This window comes from Choloepus didactylus, chromosome Y (genome assembly GCF_015220235.1).
Source record: "Choloepus didactylus isolate mChoDid1 chromosome Y, mChoDid1.pri, whole genome shotgun sequence".
Classification (NCBI taxonomy): Eukaryota; Metazoa; Chordata; class Mammalia; order Pilosa; family Megalonychidae; genus Choloepus; species Choloepus didactylus.
Window position 1 is genome coordinate 33,004,618 of NC_051335.1, and position 24,492 is coordinate 33,029,109.

Here is a 24,492-nt window from a genome sequence, read left to right on the forward strand (position 1 = left end):
ACAACCTTTTTTAGGTTCTAAAGAATTGGGGTAGCTGGTGGTGGATACCTGAAACTATTAAACTACAACCCAGAACCCATGAATCTCGAAGACAGTTGTATAAAAATGTAGCTTATGAGGGGTGACAGTGGGATTGGGAATGCCATAAGGACCAAACTCCACTTTGTCTAGTTTATGGATCGATGTGTAGAAAAGTAGGGGAAGCAAACAAACAGACAAAGGTACCTAGTGTTCTTTTTTACTTCAATTGCTCTTTTTCACTCTAATTATTATTCTTGTTATTTTTGTGTGTGTGCTAATGAAGGTGTCAGGGATTGATTTAGGTGATGAATGTACAACTATGTAATGGTACTGTAAACAATCGAAAGTACAATTTGTTTTGTATGACTGCGTGGTATGTGAATATATCTCAATAAAATGATGATTAAAAAAAAAAAAATAAATAAATAAAATGAGCTGGGCTGCTCCTCAGAAGAAAGCAGTGTTTTGTTTGAACAAGATGATTAAGATACCTCCCAAACGTTACATAGGATTTAAAACACTATTTCATAATAGTTTTGATACTGTTTGTACTTAAGCTAGGGCTTTTTAGAAGGTGGTATGTCAAGATCAATGAGTTAGGTCCTGGTCTCTGAGGGCTCAGGCAAATATCCTGATTTGTTTATTCTCACCTTTATCACAATTGACCATAATGTGATACTGGAGTAATTGTTTTGATAGTTTTATTGTTAAAATGTTAAATTAAAAAGAAAGTTTAACACTTGTAACTGAAAAGAAAAAAAGGGTTCTCTCCAAAGGTACCTGTTTTCCACTCCCAGAATCAGTATTTTTCCTTTCATCTCAATGTTTATTTTAAGGTTGGAAATGAGTGGATATGAGATTCCAATAAGAACGCAATACTAAAAGTTCATACTGAGCTAAAATACAATTACACCTTGACTACAAAATTTTAAGATTATTTTTATTTACAAGTTTTGAAAAATGTACATTTTTTTACATGGGTTACTTGTGCAAAGTTAGACTTAGGAGTGAGAAATGCACAAAATATAACAATAGAACATTAGAACAAAACATTTACAAGCCTTATCCCACACTGCTACTTAAAGGTACTGTATATCTAAAAGTATAAATACCCAAAGAAAGATTGCAGACATTGACTTTAAGGTCTTCATAATGCTGAAAGGGAAGAAACGAAAGCATGCAGTGTGAACTCAGGATTTGAGTGGAAAATAATTTGCCACAGATTACTCCCTTCCTTGGATGAATTAAAACTCAGAAAAAAAGATGGGGGACTGTAAGCTTATTTTTCTAGGGCAGCACTGCTCTTTTAAAAAGATGAAAGACTCTCCAACTTTCCCTAGCTTAAAATCGAGTGATTTTGTTTCCTCTGCTCCCACACCTCTTTAAATAGCAACCCCCCCCACCACCAAAAAAAAACACTTCAGTATTCTGAAACTTAGCATGGGTACAACCAGTCAGTATCTCACAAGGAGAGGATGCGTCTGTTTCCACAATTGCTGCACTCCTGTGGCTGAGTCCTTCCTACTAATAAACGCTATCTTATAACTCATATTGGCTATATCCTAGTACCATAAGAGTTTTACCCTCCATTGCTCTTTCACAATGGATGTTTATATGGATTTGCTTCACTATTCTCTGTGGGCTCTATGCCACACACATTTACTTTGAAATTCAACACAAGTGAAGGACCAGCCAGGATGAAACACTTCAGCAATCTTTTTGTTAAAAATAACATTCTGGTCATCAAGATAAGCATAAGCACCACTTGTATAACGATTCATTTTAAAAGCTTAGTGTAAAATACAGTAACAATACTGCCCTAAGACTGGATATGAAATACCACAGAAAAGGAATTAAACATTAGTAAATTTTGCAAGTAACCCAGGTACAGTACATTTGAATTCATACAGGATGTTTTCTGATGTTCAAGGAGAGGGTAGAAGGGTAGGAAAAACTTGGCAAGGGAAGATGGAAACAGTACAACAGCTATTTTGCATTTAATAAAGTAAATGTAACCACACTGAGGAACAGGAAGGTGATGAACACATCATATATAATTTTCTTATGACCAGCACTTCTTTTGCTGCACCCGGGTCAACAGTCGCGCCAGCTCTGTTCTACTATTGCAGAAACACGCTTCTCATATTCCCGCTTGTTCTCTTGATACAGCTGAGCAGCCTGGCTATTTGCTGGACTGTTGGGATTAGGTTCATCCAATAGAGACTACAGAGACAATTTTTAAAATGTGAGTTCATCTATGCAAAAGAAAAATATTCAGAACAAACAGCTATTTTATAAGGTAGTGATCCTCATTTGAATTGTGCTAAGTTGACTCTCTTTAGCACACTAACCTAGAGTGACATTAATCTGCTAGGAGCTAGGAAAATAAATATATAATGTTTTCTGGTGGTTTGGGTCTTAATGAACTACCTTTTGTCTATAAGCTTTGGCCAAATAAAAAAGTCTATTAAGTTATAACTTTCAAAAACAATTCAATTGCTAATATAAACATATCAGAGGCCATAGTTAGTCACATTGAGGAAAATTTACCTGAATGGATGTTAAAATGGAAGACACATCATAGGTTGGACTCCAGCGGTTCTGAAGTATATCCAGACATATACTACCATCTGCATAGACTAAGAGCATAGAAGTTGGTATGTTAAATGTAAAACCATTAAGATTTTAACATTATAGTCAAGACAAATATAGTCAAGAATGCATCTGAAGTTGAAAAAGATTCCTAGGCTACTTCCCAGTTAACTTCCTAAAAAGATGAGTCATAATTGTTCCTAGTGTAATAATCAGTATCATCAGAGAATGTCAAATGTGATCGGTGTAAAACTGGAAGATACTTAGTGTTCATTCTTCTGAAAAGACTGCCCTACTATCCAGGAAATCATACATACTTTCTAACAGAGTCCCTAGCCATCCATAGATTTCTTGGAAATTCATTCACCAAATTTGTAAACTATATCTCTTATCTGAAACAACATCCAAAAGACAGCTCAGAGTTCATAGGGTTTCGTTTTGGCATAAAGATAACAGTATCAGATACCTTGGACAATACTTTTTTAATCTGAACAAAAGACAAGCTTGTCTACGCTTACTACTAGAGAAAAAAGCAAAATATGGTAAGTTGGAATCACCTGTGGCACTTTCCCAACCCACTGTATACCTGGCCCTTAACCACAGAATCTGATATTCAATAGATCTGGAATGGAGCCAGGGTGTCTACTTTTTAAATGTTCCATGGCAACTACGATGTACATCCAAAGTTGAAAACCTGCTCTAAATGTTAGGGAAACAAATTATAGCACAAGACTACCCCAATCTGGTGTAAGATTAAAAGCAAACCTTAAGAGCATCATTATTTTGTTTAATAAGCAAATGATAAAGATCATCAAAATCAGGAAGCTCTTAGACTCTGAGCAAAGGGAGGGTAACTTCCCTGCTTCAGTACTAATTCTACCGATCCAGACAGCAAGAGACCACTATGAACAAGGTCAGCTTTCAGGACAAAGCAAGATAACTAAACAAATAAACAGGTACTACAGATAAATAAATAGGAAATGTGGAATACCTCCATAATAACATGGTAGTAGTTTAAAGTACTGTATTAAAACTGATACTTGCCATTTGGATGAAACATCTTAGAGACAAATCTAACAGTAGGTGGTTTATTCGGATATTCTTCAGTGAATTCTATTGTAAGCTTAAATGTTCCTGTAGTTAGAAAAGAAAAGCTTAAGAAAATATATTTATCACTTTGTTCAATAGTTCTTTATGTTTTTCATTCTACCTTATTTTTTAAAAAGTGTTAAATGAAATAATGCAAACAGGTAGGGTACAGAGGAAAGAGAGACCAGGTAATAGATACAACTTCAGTAACTCTAAAAATGGACAGATATTTTAAAAACCACCACGTAAACAGAGGTGATTTTTTGTGTATGTGCCATTCTCCCCCAAACTTAAAGACAGCCATCTTAAACTTGGAATTACTGCCTGCAGGATAACTTTAGCCACTGTACATTTTGAAAGCATCCTTAAAATAAAATGAAAAGAACTGGGGCCAAAATTGGGCCTTCTTCCTTTAGAAGACTGAAACACCTCAAAGGCCTATTTAGTCAGCTGCCATCTTAAACTCTCCAGTGATTTTGAAATGGACTAGAAATGATGAAAGCACAAAGGTTAAAAAAACCAATGTCTGAAATACAAATCAATAATCAAAATATTTTTAAAATTTTATGATATCCTATCCCCAGGATAGAAGGGGAATATTATGTGTTCAATGGTTCCTTTTCATGCTAACAGTGACTCTAATGAAAACATAAATTTAAGCTAGAAAAAACTTTCTAGTCCCTCTCTAAAACCCATGAGTGTGACTCATAAGGTACTTCACTATAAAACCAACTTATTTACACTAATGAAAGAAATTTAATGGGAGAAATAATTTTAAAAATCATATTTGGTTTAGACTGCATTCATGTCTCTAGCAAATTTATCTTTCTAATGAGGTCTCTTCAGGCTACTATTGAAATGAATTTATTTTTATTGAATATATGTCAACCTAAGGTATCAGGAGGCCCTAAAGCATACTAGGTTATAGACCTGTTTATAAGGAATGGATAAACTGAAACTCATTCAAGAATTGTAGGATGCTGTGATTTGGGGGAGATTATGTCCTTCAAAATGTTATTTTTAACTGTGTTTAATAAATTCAAGAGAAAGACTGGGCAAGGTTTCCTTTCCTGACTGAAATCTCTTCAAGTAAACTTGAGCTTATGAGGCACTAAAGTATCTGGTATAAGGTAATGCACATTCTACTATATTACTCTGGTCCATTTAATAAATTACTTATTCTACTACAATAAACCATACTTGAGATGAAGTATAATTTGTTACTGGTTCCTTCAGAGTTAGCAATTTATTTCCACCTTGCTTCCATCAACAGGTTCATCACTGTTTAAGAAAAGAGAATACTAGAACCGTGTTACTGCTAGATCTATTATGTAGAACAATATCAAAAAGTTTTACTGATTTACTAATGAAGTTATCCTTGGAAAGAACATGTGTCCTGAAGTTTCTGAGTAATTAAAAATGCAACATATAGGGACATATTATATTCCCCAAACTATTTTCTTCTGAAAGCCGGATCTGAAGATAATATGTATTATAAATAAGGAGGACAGAGAGTAAAATATTATGGAATGAACAAATGTTCTACAGTCTATCAGAACATAGATGTACTTAAAATTTTTTTGATGACTGAAAATTCTGATTTTTAAAATACCCCAACATTCCATACCATAGGAGTTATTTACCTTAAGAACACTCTTAGTGGATTTAAAGTGATTCATTTTAAAAAAGAAAAGATTTACATCCAAATCCTTAAGAATTCATCTATTAAATCCTTAAGAATACATCTGCCTATTAAATTTAGATGATGTGATGAAGAATACTATATTCCATAACCTTTGTATTCAACATATATACCAAATTATTTTGATGAGAAAGCATTTTCCCTCAATGTTTTGTTTGGCAGTATAAGCTCCTGGGAACATACTCCTCTTACTTCAAATGTGTGAAGTTAGATCAAAATACCTTTAAGAGTTCCTTTTCTTAAGCTTTCATCTCTTCAACTAGGGCTGGACTGTTCTAGAAATTTCCACTACAAATGGCTTTCAAGGAAGAAGCAAAAGCACTTTGGGGGCTAATTCATATAATACATTGGAAATAGCAAAATCAACTATGCCACTTGTCCCTAATCCATCTTTTCCAGTAAATTCCCTAACCCTAAATAAGGGGTATTCAAAAAATGGTCAATTTTTTAAAATATATAGCCACAGTCAGTGTTGCAGACACCTGAGAAAGTATCCATGGATATCAGACTGTTCAACAGAATGAATCATAAAGGGTACTCTCATTTAGCCTGAGTAATTCCTTTCAGCAATGCCAGGATGGAGATACACATCATCAGAAATAGAGCCAGTAATGTCAAGGGGAAGGTCCAGGTAGATAATGGACTCCCTAAGTACCTTTTCAATTCATACCACTTAAAACAAGAGAAGCACCCTTGAAACATTTAAGTAGCCAACCCCCAGCAAAGTGATGCACTATTAATAAAGCTGTGCCCAACATAAAGCAGTCTGAGTAAAATGAGGAGGAAAAAAGAAGCCAATGAAAACCAAGCCTGCTAGAGCTAAAGCAAATACACAGTTAATCTGCACATAAAGCTTAGGTATAAAGAACTAGGCAGCAATCTAGTAGAGGAGAATTAAGTCTAGCTAGATCTTGCTACGGATCAGTTCAAATGATTAACTGCACCAAAGTAGTATGCCTTCAAAATCACTCTCTCCTGCTGTCATTTCTTTTTATTGCAGTACTGAAGAGCAGTGATATTTACCCAGGGGGTGAAGGTAGAGAGGAAGCTAAAAGTATTCAGGTGACTGTCAACAGTTTCCTAGGGACATTTGAGTATTTGAGACAAAATACAGAATTGGTTGTTATTGACCTACCTCATAACATTTTGGGGACCAGGACAATCAAAAAGCAATCCGACTCAGCAACATAAGTATGTACTAAGTAATTTGCAGGCATGTTTTTGTTCTCACCTTCAAATTGAGTTATGTGCATGTATATCACAAATGCTACATGACCAAAGGAAGATAAATCATTGAGAGAAAAAAAAACAACAGAAAGATCCTTTGCTTTTTTTAAATACTTCAAGTATTAAAGAATTTCATGAGTAGAACAATGGCAATTAGTAGTACATACGTTTAATCATCTTTTAAATTATTAAACTTTCAAAAAGCAATTAACTATGCAGGGATGTTTTGAGAGACAAAGAAGGCCACTACATACTAATAAAAGGGGCAATTCAGCAAGAAGAAATAACAATCGTAAATGTCTATGCACCCAATCAAGGTGCCACAAAATACATGAGAGAAACATTGGCAAAACTAAAGGAAGCAATTGATGTTTCCACAATAATTGTGGGAGACTTCAACACATCACTCTCTCCTATAGATAGATCAACCAGACAGAAGACCAATAAGGAAATTGAAAACCTAAACAATCTGATAAATGAATTAGATTTAACAGACATCTACAGGACATTACATCCCAAATCACCAGGATACACATACTTTTCTAGTGCTCACGGAACTTTCTCCAGAATAGATCATATGCTGGGACATAAAACAAGCCTCAATAAATTTAAAAAGATTGAAATTATTCAAAGCACATTCTCTGACCACAATGGAATACAATTAGAAGTCAATAACCATCAGAGACTTAGAAAATTCACAAATACCTGGAGGTTAAACAACACACTCCTAAACAATCAGTGGGTTAAAGAAGAAATAGCAAGAGAAATTGCTAAATATATAGAGACGAATGAAAATGAGAACACAACATACCAAAACCTATGGGATGCAGCAAAAGCAGTGCTAAGGGGGAAATTTATAGCACTAAACGCATATATTAAAAAGGAAGAAAGAGCCAAAATCAAAGAACTAATGGATCAACTGAAGAAGCTAGAAAATGAACAGCAAACCAATCCTAAACCAAGTAGAAGAAAAGAAATAACAAGGATTAAAGCAGAAATAAATGACATAGAGAACAAAAAAACAATAGAAAGGATAAATATCACCAAAAGTTGGTTCTTTGAGAAGATCAACAAGATTGACAAGCCCCTAGCTAGACTGACAAAATCAAAAAGAGAGAAGACCCATATAAACAAAATAATGAATGAAAAAGGTGACATAACTGCAGATCCTGAAGAAATTAAAAAAATTATAAGAGGATATTATGAACAACTGTATGGCAACAAACTGGATAATGTAGAAGAAATGGACAATTTCCTGGAAACATATGAACAACCTAGACTGACCAGAGAAGAAATAGAAGACCTCAACCAACCCATCACAAGCAAAGAGATCCAATCAGTCATCAAAAATCTTCCCACAAATAAATGCCCAGGGCCAGATGGCTTCACAGGGGAATTCTACCAAACTTTCCAGAAAGAACTGACACCAATCTTACTCAAACTCTTTCAAAACATTGAAAAAAATGGAACACTACCTAACTCATTTTATGAAGCTAACATCAATCTAATACCAAAACCAGGCAAAGATGCTACAAAAAAGGAAAACTACCGGCCAATCTCCCTAATGAATATAGATGCAAAAATCCTCAACAAAATACTTGCAAATCGAATCCAAAGACACATTAAAAAAATCATACACCATGACCAAGTGGGGTTCATTCCAGGCATGCAAGGATGGTTCAACATCAGAAAAACAATCAATGTATTACAACACATTAAAAACTCGAAAGGGAAAAATCAATTGATCATCTCAATAGATGCTGAAAAAGCATTTGACAAAATCCAACATCCCTTTTTGATAAAAACACTTCAAAAGGTAGGAATTGAAGGAAACTTCCTCAACATGATAAAGAGCATATATGAAAAACCCACAGCCAGCATAGTACTCAATGGTGAGAGACTGAAAGCCTTCCCTCTAAGATCAGGAACAAGACAAGGATGCCCGCTGTCACCACTGTTATTCAACATTGTGCTGGAAGTGCTAGCCAGGGCAATCCGGCAAGACAAAGAAATAAAAGGCATCCAAATTGGAAAAGAAGAAGTAAAACTGTCATTGTTTGCAGATGATATGATCTTATATCTAGAAAACCCTGAGAAATCAACGATACACCTACTAGAGCTAATAAACAAATTTAGCAAAGTAGCGGGATACAAGATTAATGCACATAAGTCAGTAATGTTTCTATATGCTAGAAATGAACAAACTGAAGAGACACTCAAGAAAAAGATACCATTTTCAATAGCAACTAAAAAAATCAAGTACCTAGGAATCAACTTAACCAAAGATGTAAAAGACCTATACAAAGAAAACTACATAACTCTACTAAAAGAAATAGAAGGGGACCTTAAAAGATGGAAAAATATTCCATGTTCATGGATAGGAAGGCTAAATGTCATTAAGATGTCAATTCTACCCAAACTCATCTACAGATTCAATGCAATCCCAATCAAAATTCCAACAACCTACTTTGCAGACTTGGAAAAGCTAGTTATCAAATTTATTTGGAAAGGGAAGATGCCTCGAATTGCTAAAGACACTCTAAAAAAGAAAAACGAAGTGGGAGGACTTACACTCCCTGACTTTGAAGCTTATTATAAAGCCACAGTTGCCAAGACAGCATGGTACTGGCACAAAGATAGACATATAGATCAATGGAATCGAATTGAGAATTCAGAGATAGACCCTCAGATCTATGGCCGACTGATCTTTGATAAGGCCCCCAAAGTCACCGAACTGAGCCATAATGGTCTTTTCAACAAATGGGGCTGGGAGAGTTGGATATCCATATCCAAAAGAATGAAAGAGGACCCCTACCTCACCCCCTACACAAAAATTAACTCAAAATGGACCAAAGATCTCAATATAAAAGAAAGTACCATAAAACTCCTAGAAGATAATGTAGGAAAACATCTTCAAGACCTTGTATTAGGAGGCCACTTCCTAGACTTTACACCCAAAGCACAAGCAACAAAAGAGAAAATAGATAAATGGGAACTCCTCAAGCTTAGAAGTTTCTGCACCTCAAAGGAATTTCTCAAAAAGGTAAAGAGGCAGCCAACTCAATGGGAAAAAATTTTTGGAAACCATGTATCTGACAAAAGACTGATATCTTGCATATACAAAGAAATCCTACAACTCAATGACAATAGTACAGACAGCCCAATTATAAAATGGGCAAAAGATATGAAAAGACAGTTCTCTGAAGAGGAAATACAAATGACCAAGAAACACATGAAAAAATGTTCAGCTTCACTAGCTATTAGAGAGATGCAAATTAAGACCACAATGAGATACCATCTAACACCGGTTAGAATGGCTGCCATTAAACAAACAGGAAACTACAAATGCTGGAGGGGATGTGGAGAAATTGGAACTCTTATTCATTGTTGGTGGGACTGTATAATGGTTCAGCCACTCTGGAAGTCAGTCTGGCAGTTCCTTAGAAAACTAGATATAGAGCTACCATTCGATCCAGCGATTGCACTCCTCGGTATATACCCGGAAGATCGGAAAGCAGTGACACGAACAGATATCTGCACGCCAATGTTCATAGCAGCATTATTCACAATTGCCAAGAGATGGAAACAACCCAAATGTCCTTCAACAGATGAGTGGATAAATAAAATGTGGTATATACACACGATGGAATACTACGCGGCAGTAAGAAGGAACGATCTCGTGAAACATATGACAACATGGATGAACCTTGAAGACATAATGCTGAGCGAAATAAGCCAGGCACAAAAAGAGAAATATTATATGCTACCACTAATGTGAACTTTGAAAAATGTAAAACAAATGGTTTATAATGTAGAATTTAGGGGAACTAGCAGTAGAGAGCAATTAAGGAAGGGGGAACAATAATCCAGGAAGAACAGATAAGCTATTTAACGTTCTGGGGATGCCCAGAAATGACTATGGTCTGTTAATTTCTGATGGTTGTAGTAGGAACAAGTTCACTGAAATGTTGCTATATTATGTAACTTTCTTGGGGTAAAGTAGGAACATGTTGGAAGTTAAGCAGTTATCTTAGGTTAGTTGTCTTTTTCTTACTCCCTTGCTATGGTCTCTTTGAAATGCTCTTTTATTGTATGTTTGTTTTCTTTTTAACTTTTTTTTTCATACAGGTGATTTAAAAAAAGAAGGGAAAGTTAAAAAAAAAAAAAAAAGAAAAGAAAAAAGACAAACAAGGGGAAAAAAAAAAAAAAAAGATGTAGTGCCCCCTTGAGGAGCCTGTGGAGAATGCAGGGGTATTCGCCTACCCCACCTCCATGGTTGCTAACATGACCACAGACATAGGGGACTGGTGGTTTGATGGGTTGAGCCCTCTACCATAAGTTTTACCCTTGGGAAGACGGTTGCTGCAAAGGAGAGGCTAGGCCTCCCTGTATTTGTGCCTAAGAGTCTCCTCCTGAATGCCTCTTTGTTGCTCAGATGTGGCCCTCTCTCTCTGGCTAAGCCAACTTGAAAGGTGAAATCACTGCCCTCCCCCCTACGTGGGATCAGACACCCAGGGAAGTGAATCTCCCTGGCAACGTGGAATATGACTCCCAGGGAGGAATGTAGACCTGGCACCGTGGGACGGAGAACATCTTCTTGACCAAAAGGGGGATGTGAAAGGAAATGAAATAAGCTTCAGTGGCAGAGAGATTCCAAAAGGAGCCGAGAGGTCACTCTGGTGGGCACTCTTATGCACACTTTAGACAACCCTTTTTAGGTTCTAAAGAATTGGGGTAGCTGGTGGTGGATACCTGAAACTATCAAACTACAACCCAGAACCCATGAATCTCGAAGACAGTTGTATAAAAATGTAGCTTATGAGGGGTGACAATGGGATTGGGAAAGCCATAAGGACCAAACACCACTTTGTCTAGTTTATGGATGGATGTGTAGAAAAGTAGGGGAAGGAAACAAACAGACAAAGGTACCCAGTGTTCTTTTTTACTTCAATTGCTCTTTTTCACTCTAATTATTATTCTTGTTATTTTTGTGTGTGTGCTAATGAAGGTGTCAGGGATTGATTTAGGTGATGAATGTACAACTATGTAATGGTACTGTAAACAATCGAAAGTACAATTTGTTTTGTATGACTGCGTGGTATGTGAATATATCTCAATAAAATGATGATTTAAAAAAAAAAAAAAAAAAAACCCTCTGACAGCTTCCCATCGCAATTATATCAAAAATAGTACAACACCCACACAGAAGACTCTAACATACCCTCCCCCATACCCAAATCTACCAGTTGTAACATTGTGCTACATTTGTTACCTCATTCCATCTGTCTCTGTCTATGTATCTATCAGCTTTCTAAATATTTGAGAGTAGTTTGTATACATCATGCTCCTTGAACACATAATACTTCAATGTACATTTTCTAAGAACAAGGATATTCATTTATGTAACCTCCTTAAGCACAGTTATCAAGTTCAAGAACTTTAACATTGATATAAAGCTTTTGGTCTATATTCCAAACCTATATATTTTTCAGTTTAAACACATTTGAAATTAAAGGGTAAAACACTTACACTGGTTTATTATTCAGAGAAATGTCCCAAGTGCAGTGTGTGAGTGTGCTTTCCTGTATCCTCTACATCACTTGGTATTGTTCATTTTTTTAATCACAGTCAGTCTGCTACATGAAAAGAGTATCTTGCATTGGATTTGAATTTCTTTGTTACTAATTATGTTGTGCATCTTTTCATTTATTCACTCACTGTTATTTGCCTTAGATACCAATGTTTATATCCTTCCCCAGTTTTCACTGGAGTATTTTTCTTCATCTGATATATTCTTTTCACATTAAAGATCTCTCTCCTTTGTCTAGAAAAAAAAAAAAAAAAAAAAAAAAACAACAGAAAGATCCTTTGCTTTTTTTAAATACTTCAAGTATTAAAGAATTTCATGAGTAGAACAATGGCAATTAGTAGTACATACGTTTAATCATCTTTTAAATTATTAAACTTTCAAAAAGCAATTAACTATGCAGGGATGTTTTGAGAGACAAAGAAGGCCACTACATACTAATAAAAGGGGCAATTCAGCAAGAAGAAATAACAATCGTAAATGTCTATGCACCCAATCAAGGTGCCACAAAATACATGAGAGAAACATTGGCAAAACTAAAGGAAGCAATTGATGTTTCCACAATAATTGTGGGAGACTTCAACACATCACTCTCTCCTATAGATAGATCAACCAGACAGAAGACCAATAAGGAAATTGAAAACCTAAACAATCTGATAAATGAATTAGATTTAACAGACATCTACAGGACATTACATCCCAAATCACCAGGATACACATACTTTTCTAGTGCTCACGGAACTTTCTCCAGAATAGATCATATGCTGGGACATAAAACAAGCCTCAATAAATTTAAAAAGATTGAAATTATTCAAAGCACATTCTCTGACCACAATGGAATACAATTAGAAGTCAATAACCATCAGAGACTTAGAAAATTCACAAATACCTGGAGGTTAAACAACACACTCCTAAACAATCAGTGGGTTAAAGAAGAAATAGCAAGAGAAATTGCTAAATATATAGAGACGAATGAAAATGAGAACACAACATACCAAAACCTATGGGATGCAGCAAAAGCAGTGCTAAGGGGGAAATTTATAGCACTAAACGCATATATTAAAAAGGAAGAAAGAGCCAAAATCAAAGAACTAATGGATCAACTAAAGAAGCTAGAAAATGAACAGCAAACCAATCCTAAACCAAGTACAAGAAAAGAAATAACAAGGATTAAAGCAGAAATAAATGACATAGAGAACAAAAAAACAATAGAAAGGATAAATATCACCAAAAGTTGGTTCTTTGAGAAGATCAACAAGATTGACAAGCCCCTAGCTAGACTGACAAAATCAAAAAGAGAGAAGACCCATATAAACAAAATAATGAATGAAAAAGGTGACATAACTGCAGATCCTGAAGAAATTAAAAAAATTATAAGAGGATATTATGAACAACTGTATGGCAACAAACTGGATAATGTAGAGGAAATGGACAATTCCCTGGAAACATATGAACAACCTAGACTGACCAGAGAAGAAATAGAAGACCTCAACCAACCCATCACAAGCAAAGAGATCCAATCAGTCATCAAAAATCTTCCCACAAATAAATGCCCAGGGCCAGATGGCTTCACAGGGGAATTCTACCAAACTTTCCAGAAAGAACTGACACCAATCTTACTCAAACTCTTTCAAAACATTGAAAAAAATGGAACACTACCTAACTCATTTTATGAAGCTAACATCAATCTAATACCAAAACCAGGCAAAGATGCTACAAAAAAGGAAAACTACCGGCCAATCTCCCTAATGAATATAGATGCAAAAATCCTCAACAAAATACTTGCAAATCGAATCCAAAGACACATTAAAAAAATCATACACCATGACCAAGTGGGGTTCATTCCAGGCATGCAAGGATGGTTCAACATAAGAAAAACAATCAATGTATTACAACACATTAAAAACTCGAAGGGGAAAAATCAATTGATCATCTCAATAGATGCTGAAAAAGCATTTGACAAAATCCAACATCCCTTTTTGATAAAAACACTTCAAAAGGTAGGAATTGAAGGAAACTTCCTCAACATGATAAAGAGCATATATGAAAAACCCACAGCCAGCATAGTACTCAATGGTGAGAGACTGAAAGCCTTCCCTCTAAGATCAGGAACAAGACAAGGATGCCCGCTGTCACCACTGTTATTCAACATTGTGCTGGAAGTGCTAGCCAGGGCAATCCGGCAAGACAAAGAAATAAAAGGCATCCAAATTGGAAAAGAAGAAGTAAAACTGTCATTGTTTGCAGATGATATGATCTTATATCTAGAAAACCCTGAGAAATCAACGATACACCTACTAGAGCTAATAAACAAATTTAGCAAAGTAGCGGGATACAAGATTAATGCACATAAGTCAGTAATGTTTCTATATGCTAGAAATGAACAAACTGAAGAGACACTCAAGAAAAAGATACCATTTTCAATAGCAACTAAAAAAATCAAGTACCTAGGAATAAACTTAACCAAAGATGTAAAAGACCTATACAAAGAAAACTACATAACTCTACTAAAAGAAATAGAAGGGGACCTTAAAAGATGGAAAAATATTCCATGTTCATGGATAGGAAGGCTAAATGTCATTAAGATGTCAATTCTACCCAAACTCATCTATAGATTCAATGCAATCCCAATCAAAATTCCAACAACCTACTTTGCAGACTTGGAAAAGCTAGTTATCAAATTTATTTGGAAAGGGAAGATGCCTCGAATTGCTAAAGACACTCTAAAAAAGAAAAACGAAGTGGGAGGACTTACACTCCCTGACTTTGAAGCTTATTATAAAGCCACAGTTGCCAAAACAGCATGGTACTGGCACAAAGATAGACATATAGATCAATGGAATCGAATTGAGAATTCAGAGATAGACCCTCAGATCTATGGCCGACTGATCTTTGATAAGGCCCCTAAAGTCACCGAACTGAGCCATAATGGTCTTTTCAACAAATGGGGCTGGGAGAGTTGGATATCCATATCCAAAAGAATGAAAGAAGACCCCTACCTCACCCCCTACACAAAAATTAACTCAAAATGGACCAAAGATCTCAATATAAAAGAAAGTACCATAAAACTCCTAGAAGATAATGTAGGAAAACATCTTCAAGACCTTGTATTAGGAGGCCACTTCCTAGACTTTACACCCAAAGCACAAGCAACAAAAGAGAAAATAGATAAATGGGAACTCCTCAAGCTTAGAAGTTTCTGCACCTCAAAGGAATTTCTCAAAAAGGTAAAGAGGCAGCCAACTCAATGGGAAAAAATTTTTGGAAACCATGTATCTGACAAAAGACTGATATCTTGCATATACAAAGAAATCCTACAACTCAATGACAATAGTACAGACAGCCCAATTATAAAATGGGCAAAAGATATGAAAAGACAGTTCTCTGAAGAGGAAATACAAATGGCCAAGAAACACATGAAAAAATGTTCAGCTTCACTAGCTATTAGAGAGATGCAAATTAAGACCACAATGAGATACCATCTAACACCGGTTAGAATGGCTGCCATTAAACAAACAGGAAACTACAAATGCTGGAGGGGATGTGGAGAAATTGGAACTCTTATTCATTGTTGGTGGGACTGTATAATGGTTCAGCCACTCTGGAAGTCAGTCTGGCAGTTCCTTAGAAAACTAGATATAGAGCTACCATTCGATCCAGCGATTGCACTTCTCGGTATATACCCGGAAGATCGGAAAGCAGTGACACGAACAGATATCTGCACGCCAATGTTCATAGCAGCATTATTCACAATTGCCAAGAGATGGAAACAACCCAAATGTCCTTCAACAGATGAGTGGATAAATAAAATGTGGTATATACACACGATGGAATACTACGCGGCAGTAAGAAGGAACGATCTGGTGAAACATATGACAACATGGATGAACCTTGAAGACATAATGCTGAGCGAAATAAGCCAGGCACAAAAAGAGAAATATTATATGCTACCATTAATGTGAACTTTGAAAAATGTAAAACAAATGGTTTATAATGTAGAATGTAGGGGAACTAGCAGTAGAGAGCAATTAAGGAAGGGGGAACAATAATCCAAGAAGAACAGATAAGCTATTTAACGTTCTGGGGATGCCCAGAAATGACTATGGTCTGTTAATTTCTGATGGATGTAGTAGGAACAAGTTCACTGAAATGTTGCTATATTATGTAACTTTCTTGGGGTAAAGTAGGAACATGTTGGAAGTTAAGCAGTTATCTTAGGTTAGTTGTCTTTTTCTCACTCCCTTGCTATGGTCTCTTTGAAATGTTTTTTTATTGTATGTTTGTTTTCTTTTTAACTTTTTTTTCATACAGTTGATTTGAAAAAAGAAGGGAAAGTTAAAAAAAAAAAAAAAGAAAAGAAAAAAGACAAACAAGGAAAAAAAAAAAAAAAGATGTAGTGCCCCCTTGAGGAGCCTGTGGAGAATGCAGGGGTATTCGCCTACCCCACCTCCATGGTTGCTAACATGACCACAGACATAGGGGACTGGTGGTTTGATGGGTTGAGCCCTCTACCATAAGTTTTACCCTTGGGAAGACGGCTGCTGCAAAGGAGAGGCTAGGCCTCCCTGTATTTGTGCCTAAGAGTCTCCTCCTGAATGCCTCTTTGTTGCTCAGATGTGGCCCTCTCTCTCTGGCTAAGCCAACTTGAAAGGTGAAATCACTGCCCTCCCCCCTACGTGGGATCAGACACCCAGGGAAGTGAATCTCCCTGGCAACGTGGAATATGACTCCCGGGGAGGAATGTAGACCCGGCATCGTGGGATGGAGAACATCTTCTTGACCAAAAGGGGGATGTGAAAGGAAATGAAATAAGCTTCAGTGGCAGAGAGATTCCAAAACGAGCCGAGAGATCACTCTGGTGGGCACTCTTACGCACACTTTAGACAACCTTTTTTAGGTTCTAAAGAAATGGGGTAGCTGGTGGTGGATACCTGAAACTATTAAACTACAACCCAGAACCCATGAATCTCGAAGACAGTTGTATAAAAATGTAGCTTATGAGGGGTGACAGTGGGATTGGGAATGCCATAAGGACCAAACTCCACTTTGTCTAGTTTATGGATGGATGTGTAGAAAAGTAGGGGAAGCAAACAAACAGACAAAGGTACCTAGTGTTCTTTTTTACTTCAATTGCTCTTTTTCACTCTAATTATTATTCTTGTTATTTTTGTGTGTGTGCTAATGAAGGTGTCAGGGATTGATTTAGGTGATGAATGTACAACTATGTAATGGTACTGTAAACAATCGAAAGTACAATTTGTTTTGTATGACTGCGTGGTATGTGAATATATCTCAATAAAATGATGATTAAAAAAAAAAAAAAAGCAATTAACTAAACACACACACACTTGAGTACCTATTAAAGTGTATCAATGTAAACTGCCTGATTGTAACTTTGTAATATTATAGTTGTAACATTGTAACATAATCATTCAAGATGTTACCAAAGGTGGGGTCAGAACTGGGTGAAGGGTATACAGGGTCTCTATTATTTTTACAACTGTACGTGAATCTATAATTATCTCAAAATAAAAAGTTTTTTTTAAATCTTAAAAACACAATTAATGTATTTACTTTTTAAAGTAAACCTAAATTATTTAAAAACTAAAACTATAACAAATTATATGTACATGTGGTACCTTAAGTGGATTGGACACTAATCAAGAGGGAACATTAAGGCTAACCTCAATTCTGAAGTTGCTTTGAGATTACTGACCATAAAATCTTGATAACAGCACACACTAAAAATTCATTTAAAAATAAACAACAGCATACTCAAACTGGCCATTAAAGGTGCCAGTAAAGACCCATTTCAGAACAGTGATGCTGACAGGCATTCAATGAACCAGATAATTGTGTGCAAGGGATTCTTGCATCCAAGCAACATCCAACCACCACATACTAAGCACCTGCTGAACACAGTTCCTACCCTTAAGGGTACAGAATTCCCAACTAGATGGTGTCTAGGGTCTCTATCAGCAACTGGTTAGGTTTACAGGGGGAGTCAAATTTAGCAGGATCACAGCCCAACCCTCAAAAACCCTTAAGCTTAGTGCTTGACGCTCCTTTTAAAAAGTAACTGCCTTATCCTGATTTTTTTACAAAAAGAAGAAAGAAAGAAAAAGGTGCAGTTTTAATGAAGCAGACAATAGCCAGGACAACCTCCCACATATTGGATTCCAGTCAAGCCTTTAATAAGCAGAGGTTAGGGGAGAGGCCGGTTCCTAAGTAGGAGGCACTTCCAGGATGACTGGGAAGCCTCTCCCCAGATGATCAGGCTCCTGAAAGGTGGGTAAAGAAACTCTCTCTTACCATCCTCAAACGGGGTCCCTTCGGGCCTGCAACAGAGGGGAAAACAGTCAGTTCCCGCTTAAGGGGCTCCCTTCTCCCTAGTTCATCTTAGGGGGTGGCTTTTCCAAGCGCTGCTATCTCCACCTTGGACAAACCACCGTCCGTTTCCTGGGTCGGAAAGCCACAGCAAATGGGTGTTTCGAGCTCCGGAGACACAGTGTAGGCCGCGGAGCCAAACCGCCACCACTCCCCGCCCCGCCCCCCTTCGAACCCCAAACCGTTCCCCTAGCAGCGGGAACTGAACTAATCGAGGCACAGGCTCCGGGGAGGCGCCTAGGCCCCGCCAGACCCAAACATTTTCCTTTTCACGCGCCGCCGTCGCAAGGGGCCTGTACTGGAGAGCGGAGCGAGCCAACTCGAGTTCCCCAGCTCTCGCCACCACCCCGAACGCAGTCTCACCCGAAAATGACCGCGTTCCAAACCATTATGTTGTTCTCGGACGGGGCCCCGCTGACTCCGGCTGGAGGATCCTCCTGCAACCTTCGGAGACACAAACAGGGGCCCCTCAGTCCGGCCCCGGCGGCCGCGGCCGGCTGCCTCCCACCCCACCCACCCCGCCTCAGGACCCGCCCTGTGCCCCGGCTGGCAGCCCCCGGCCCCAGCTCCCCCTCTCGGTTTACCTCTTGAAGTCCCGCATGAGGCGCCGCCGAGCCGGGGTGGACATATCTCTGGTGGGGTCAGGGGTGGGGCATACACCAGGGTCTCTGGTACCCGCCGAGGGTAAGGAGGCCGAGGAGGGTGAAGAAGCCGAAGAAGCCGAAGAAGCCGAGGAGGAAGCACCCAGCGGAACTGCACTACCCCTACGGAGTCGAGGGTCGGTCTGGCGCCGACTAAGCACCACCCCGGAGTAGACAGGGGCTGAACCAACCTGAAGCGAAAGAGAGGGGGGACTGGAGCGTCTAAAGCCGAGCAGGCCGTACCAAGACGGGGAGCGGGGAGGGGGGGGTAGTGTGGAAGGAAAGTTGCTTATGTCATTAAACCCCGGCAGGAGGGAAGTAGTGCTGGGATGGTGGTGAGGTGGGAGGCAAGCTGCTGCGAGGACAATTGAAAGCCTACGATTCACTAGAATTTAGTGGTGGAGTAGGTTCCATCTTCACCCTTCAATGCTAAAACGAACCCTGGGACGCTTTATTCTCATTTTTCTCTTACTCCCTTCCTCCCTCCCTCCCTCCCTCCCTTCCTTCCTCTCTCTTTCTTGCATTTTTCTCTCTTCCTCCCTTCCTTTCTCTTTTTCCTCTTTCTCTTTCTTTCACTTTCTCTTTCTCTCGTCCTTGTTTCCTTCCTTTCTCTCTTTTTCTTATTTCCTTCCTTCCTTCTCTTTCTGTCTCTCTTTCTTTCACTTTATTTCTTCCTCTCTTCCTTTCTCTTTCATTCTTTCTCTTTCTCCTGCCCTTCCTTCCTCGCTCTCTCTTTTTCTTTATTTCCTTCCTTCCTTCCTTTCCCTATTTTTCTTTCTTTCTGACAAGACTATTTATTAAACTGCACACTATGATTGGAGGAGCGGGAGGTGCAGAGAAGATTAAAAGCTCTAAACTGGAGGAGGAAGGAATGGGCAGAAGCAAACCAGTTCTCAAAAAATGGGAAATCGCGGTGCACACCCACTTGGGGACACAGGAAACTAGGAGAGGGTGGGGCGGAAGGGGGTTAAAATCACTAAAAATCAAAAGAGTGAATCGGCTAATCGTGACCATGAAAGGGAGCCGTGGGCCAGGATTGGCGTCCCGACATTTGACCTAACGAGCGCCCCAAAGCAGAACAAAATGGTGGTGTGTGCCCGAGAGAAAGGGGGGTGAGTGAGAACTTAAGGTGAGCAGAATGCGATTTTAGCTCTGGACACTCACAATTTGGCTTTGGAACCACATTTCTCCTTGGCAGTTCAAGAAGCCAAGTGGCTTCTATATGTTCCCAAGGGTCCAAGGTATGAGGATATCCAAGAATTGGAAGGGCGGTGGGGCTCAAGCAAAAGTGACAGTAAGATGCACGTGGAAAAGCTGCAGGTTGCTAGAAGGTTCACAGTAGTGGACCTGCAAAAGCAGTAACAGTTTTGAAGAATACTTTTTAAAAATCAATCCGAGTATACCTGAAACTATCAAACTACAACCCAGAACCCATGAATCTCGAAGACACTTGTATAAAAATGTAGCTTATGAGGGGTGACAATGGGATTGGGAAAGCCATAAGGACCACACTCCACTTTGTCTAGTTTATGGATGGATGAGTAGAAAAATAGGGGAAGGAAACAAACAGACAAAGGTACCCAGTGTTCTTTTTTACTTCAATTGCTCTTTTTCACTCTAATTATTATTCTTGTTATTTTTGTGTGTGTGCTAATGAAGGTGCCAGGGATTGATTTGGGTGATGAATGTACCACTATGTAATGGTACTGTAAACAATCGAAAGTACGATTTGTTTTGTATGACTGCGTGGTATGTGAATATATCTCAATAAAATGAAGATTAAAAAAAGAAAAAAAAAGAAAAAAAATTCAATTAAAAAAAAAATCAATCCAAGATACCTTACAAGGTAGGCAAAATACACTTTTAAGAATTATAGAAGATACAAGAAAGGTAGGTTTGGGTAAGTCATGAAGAGTTTTGAGTGCCAAGCTAATGGTTCTTTGGAAGGTGGGCAGTAAAGTGAGATGACTAAAGCTGTGTTTTGGGAAGCTTAATCAGAGACTAGTCCCAGAAGAGCATCTAGGAGACTCTTGCAGTATTCTAGGTGAGAGATACTGAACCAGGCAGTGACAATAAAAATGGAGACGAGGGGTAAATGGAGAGGAGGTGGCAACAGATTGAATGTGCTGGCAAGTCCAAGATAACCAGGGTTTTGAAGGTGCCATTAACAGAATTAGGGAATACAGAGGGAGGGACAGGTTTGGGAGAGGAAATTTGGGGACTGAGTTCATGGGACTGGTGGGACATTGAAGTAAAGATGTTGAGAAGATATCAGATGTGCTGAAATTTGTTTATTGTATATGAGATAGGAGGTGCTTGACAATTGTAGTAATTCTAGCAGCTGCTTAACAGCAGGTACCTTCACGGCCAAGGATTTATATTTCCCACTAACTTCAACTCATCAAGTAAGGCAAGTCTCCCTAACAGTATCACCTTATGGCTGAGATGGGAAGGGGGTATAAAAATAAATAATAAAACAGCCTCTTCCTCTCTAGGAACTTGCAAGGTAGTGATACACACATATGAAATCAACAAAAGCAAGATCTTCAAAAGCAAGTGTATTAGTTTTCTATTGCTGTGTATCAAATTACCGCAAGTTGTTGACCAAATTTAGTTCCCTGCTGTTGTGGAACTGAGGACCCCATTTCCTTGCTGGCTGTCAACTGAGCATCACTCTCAGCTTCTAGAGGCCATGCACATTCCTGGCCACATGGCCTCCTCCATCTTCAAAGCCAGCAACAGAGAATTTCTCTCTCATTGAATTTTTCTCACTCTTTGAATCTTTCTTCAGGAAGAGCCCAAGATATTTTAAGGTCAGGCCCACCCTGGATGATGTTCCTATCTTAAAATCAATTGATTTGGACCTTGATTACATATGCAAAAATTCCTTCACAGCAGCGCCTAGATTAACGTTTGATTGAATAACTTGGAGAAAGTGTGTGTTTGCCAGGGGCCGAGAATCTTGGGGGGTGGGATCTTAGAACTTTGTCCACCACAGCAAGATACACAGTAGAAGAAAGTGAATCCACAAATGCCGAGTATTGCACAGCAGAGGAATCGTCGTCACTCTGGTGGGGTCAGGACAAGCTTCCTGAAACAGGTCTCTTGATTTATTTCAAAAGAGATGAAGGGAGGGCTTGGGAGAGAGGAACTCAAGCAGTTTATATGAGGGCAATGGCATGAGCAAGAGCATGGAGTTAAACCATTTTCTGGGAATAGTGAGCAGATTGGCTTGGCTAATGAAAAAATTCTTCGTCGAGGTATGATGAGAGCTCACCTTGGAAAAATGATGACAATTGAAATTGATTAAATGCCCTCATATGCAAGGATGAGGAATTTAGGCTTGCTAGGTAGCTTTTATAGGTATTTGAACATGAGAGTGATGTGTTGAAAACAATCCTGTTGAGAAGCAGCATGTCCTGTACTGGAGAGTATGAAAGGGACTAAGAAGAAATGTCTGAAATGTGATGAAGGATATGGAGGTGTTTGAGTTTGCTGGGGGCTTGTCTGTTTTCCAAAACTCCTTTGCTCTTCCTTCCTTGGATTACCTAATGCAGGAGCATGAACCAAAGCAGTTTGGAAGCCCCGTGGCACCTGTTTGGGGAGCACATTTGCTGACTGCAGAATGGAATTGCATTGCAGAAGCACTGTGCCCCCACATTCCTCATCAGAAGCAGGGTTGTCATAGCAAGCAGCAACACAGAAGACTGTTCTCCAGCACAGAAGATTATCAGGGTAGAACATACTAACTATAGCACAGTTGGCCAAGCATCTCTTCCACCCCCTTCCCACCTTGAATCTTGAAGAAATAACCCCCTTCATAGACAAGCACCCACACCTCTAAGAGCAGGGGTCATTAAATGAGAGGTCCTTGTTAATTTAAAGTACATTAGCAATGCATTTGTGCATTTTAACAAGTCTTGGCAAACCAAGGGAAGAGAATAAATTCCAAGTTGTCCGTAGTCATGATTTGAGAATTTTCCTAAATGGCAGGACTGTGAAGTATGGGAATATGTGACTAGGGAAGTTGTGCAGTTTCATTCATGAAGATTTCAAAATGCAGAATAGATTCTGGTTTCGTTTGGGAGGAGAGACTGAATAAACTATCATTTACTGCCTTAAGAGGCTGTGAGTTTGTGTTTTCTGTTATCCAGTGAAGGCAAAGAAAATTTGCTTTCTTAAAGTTTCCACTTGTATTGATAAATTCAGTACAAATGACAACCGGGAAACAATAGAAAATAAAACCAAAAGGTCTTAATTCCAATAATCTTGGAAGAGAAGTCAAGAGAATCACTTACAGGGAACAACAGTTGTCACAGTGTGTGCTTTAGGGACCAAATGTAGCAAGTATACTGTCCATCTATTGCCCCTAGGATACAAGAGAGAGAAGGAATGTGTAGAGGAGGGATAGAAAAATAGTGAGTAAAACAATAACGCTTAGGGGAAAGTAGGGTCTTGAACATAGGATTTCACTAACTGCCAAACTGCTAAATCCACGGAAACAAAGATATGATTCTGTAGGCTGACTGATGGCCCCCAAAGATCTCCATGTCCCAATCCCTAGAACCAGTGAATGTGTTACCTTATATGGCAAAAGGGACTTTGCAGATGTGATTAAGTTAAGGGTTTTGAGCTGGGGGAATTATCCTGGATTATCAGGTGGGTCTGATGTAATCACAAGGGTCTTTATAAGAGGGACGAAGGAGGAGTCAGAATTCAGAGAGAAGCTTATATGATGATGAAGCAGAGATTGAAGTGATGCAGCCACCAGCTGGGGAGCCAAGGAGCCCAGGAATGCGGGCAGCCTCTAGAAGCTGGAAGAGGCAAAGAATGAATTCTCCCCCGGAGCCTCCAGAAGGAGCCAGCCTTACTGACACGTTGACTTTAGACTAGAGAGAAATCTTGGATTTCTGACCCTAGAACTGCAAGGTAATAAATTTGTGTTGTTTGTGGTAATTTGCTACAGCAGCCATAGGAAACTTACACACAAGGGTATATAGTATTGCTCTTGAGAATTCAAACAAAAGAGCCACATCTACCAGACCAGGGATCGGCAAATGACTGCCTGCAATCCTTTTTTGTTTGTTTGACCTGCAAGCTAAGAATGTTTTCTTTTTACATTTTTCCGTGGTTGAAAAAAATCAAAAGAATAATATGTAATAAAATTCCATGACACATGAAAATTATATGAAATTCAAATTTCAATGCCCATCAATAAAGGTTTATTGGAACACAACCATAATATT

General features: G+C 38.4%; 1 protein-coding gene across 1 annotated transcript; it reads right to left on the reverse strand.

Annotated features, from left to right (window-relative positions):
* Window positions 1-944: 944 nt before the first annotated feature.
* UBE2A (ubiquitin conjugating enzyme E2 A) lies at window positions 945-19,430 on the reverse strand. Its single transcript, XM_037822814.1, has 6 exons — window positions 19,190-19,430; window positions 18,969-19,049; window positions 18,531-18,556; window positions 3,658-3,747; window positions 2,572-2,660; window positions 945-2,244 (listed from the first exon to the last, which is right to left on the reverse strand). Exons 1-6 carry the CDS (start codon window positions 19,231-19,233, stop codon window positions 2,116-2,118), a joined length of 459 nt encoding a protein of 152 aa, XP_037678742.1. The 5' UTR covers window positions 19,234-19,430; the 3' UTR covers window positions 945-2,115.
* Window positions 19,431-24,492: the final 5,062 nt, after the last annotated feature.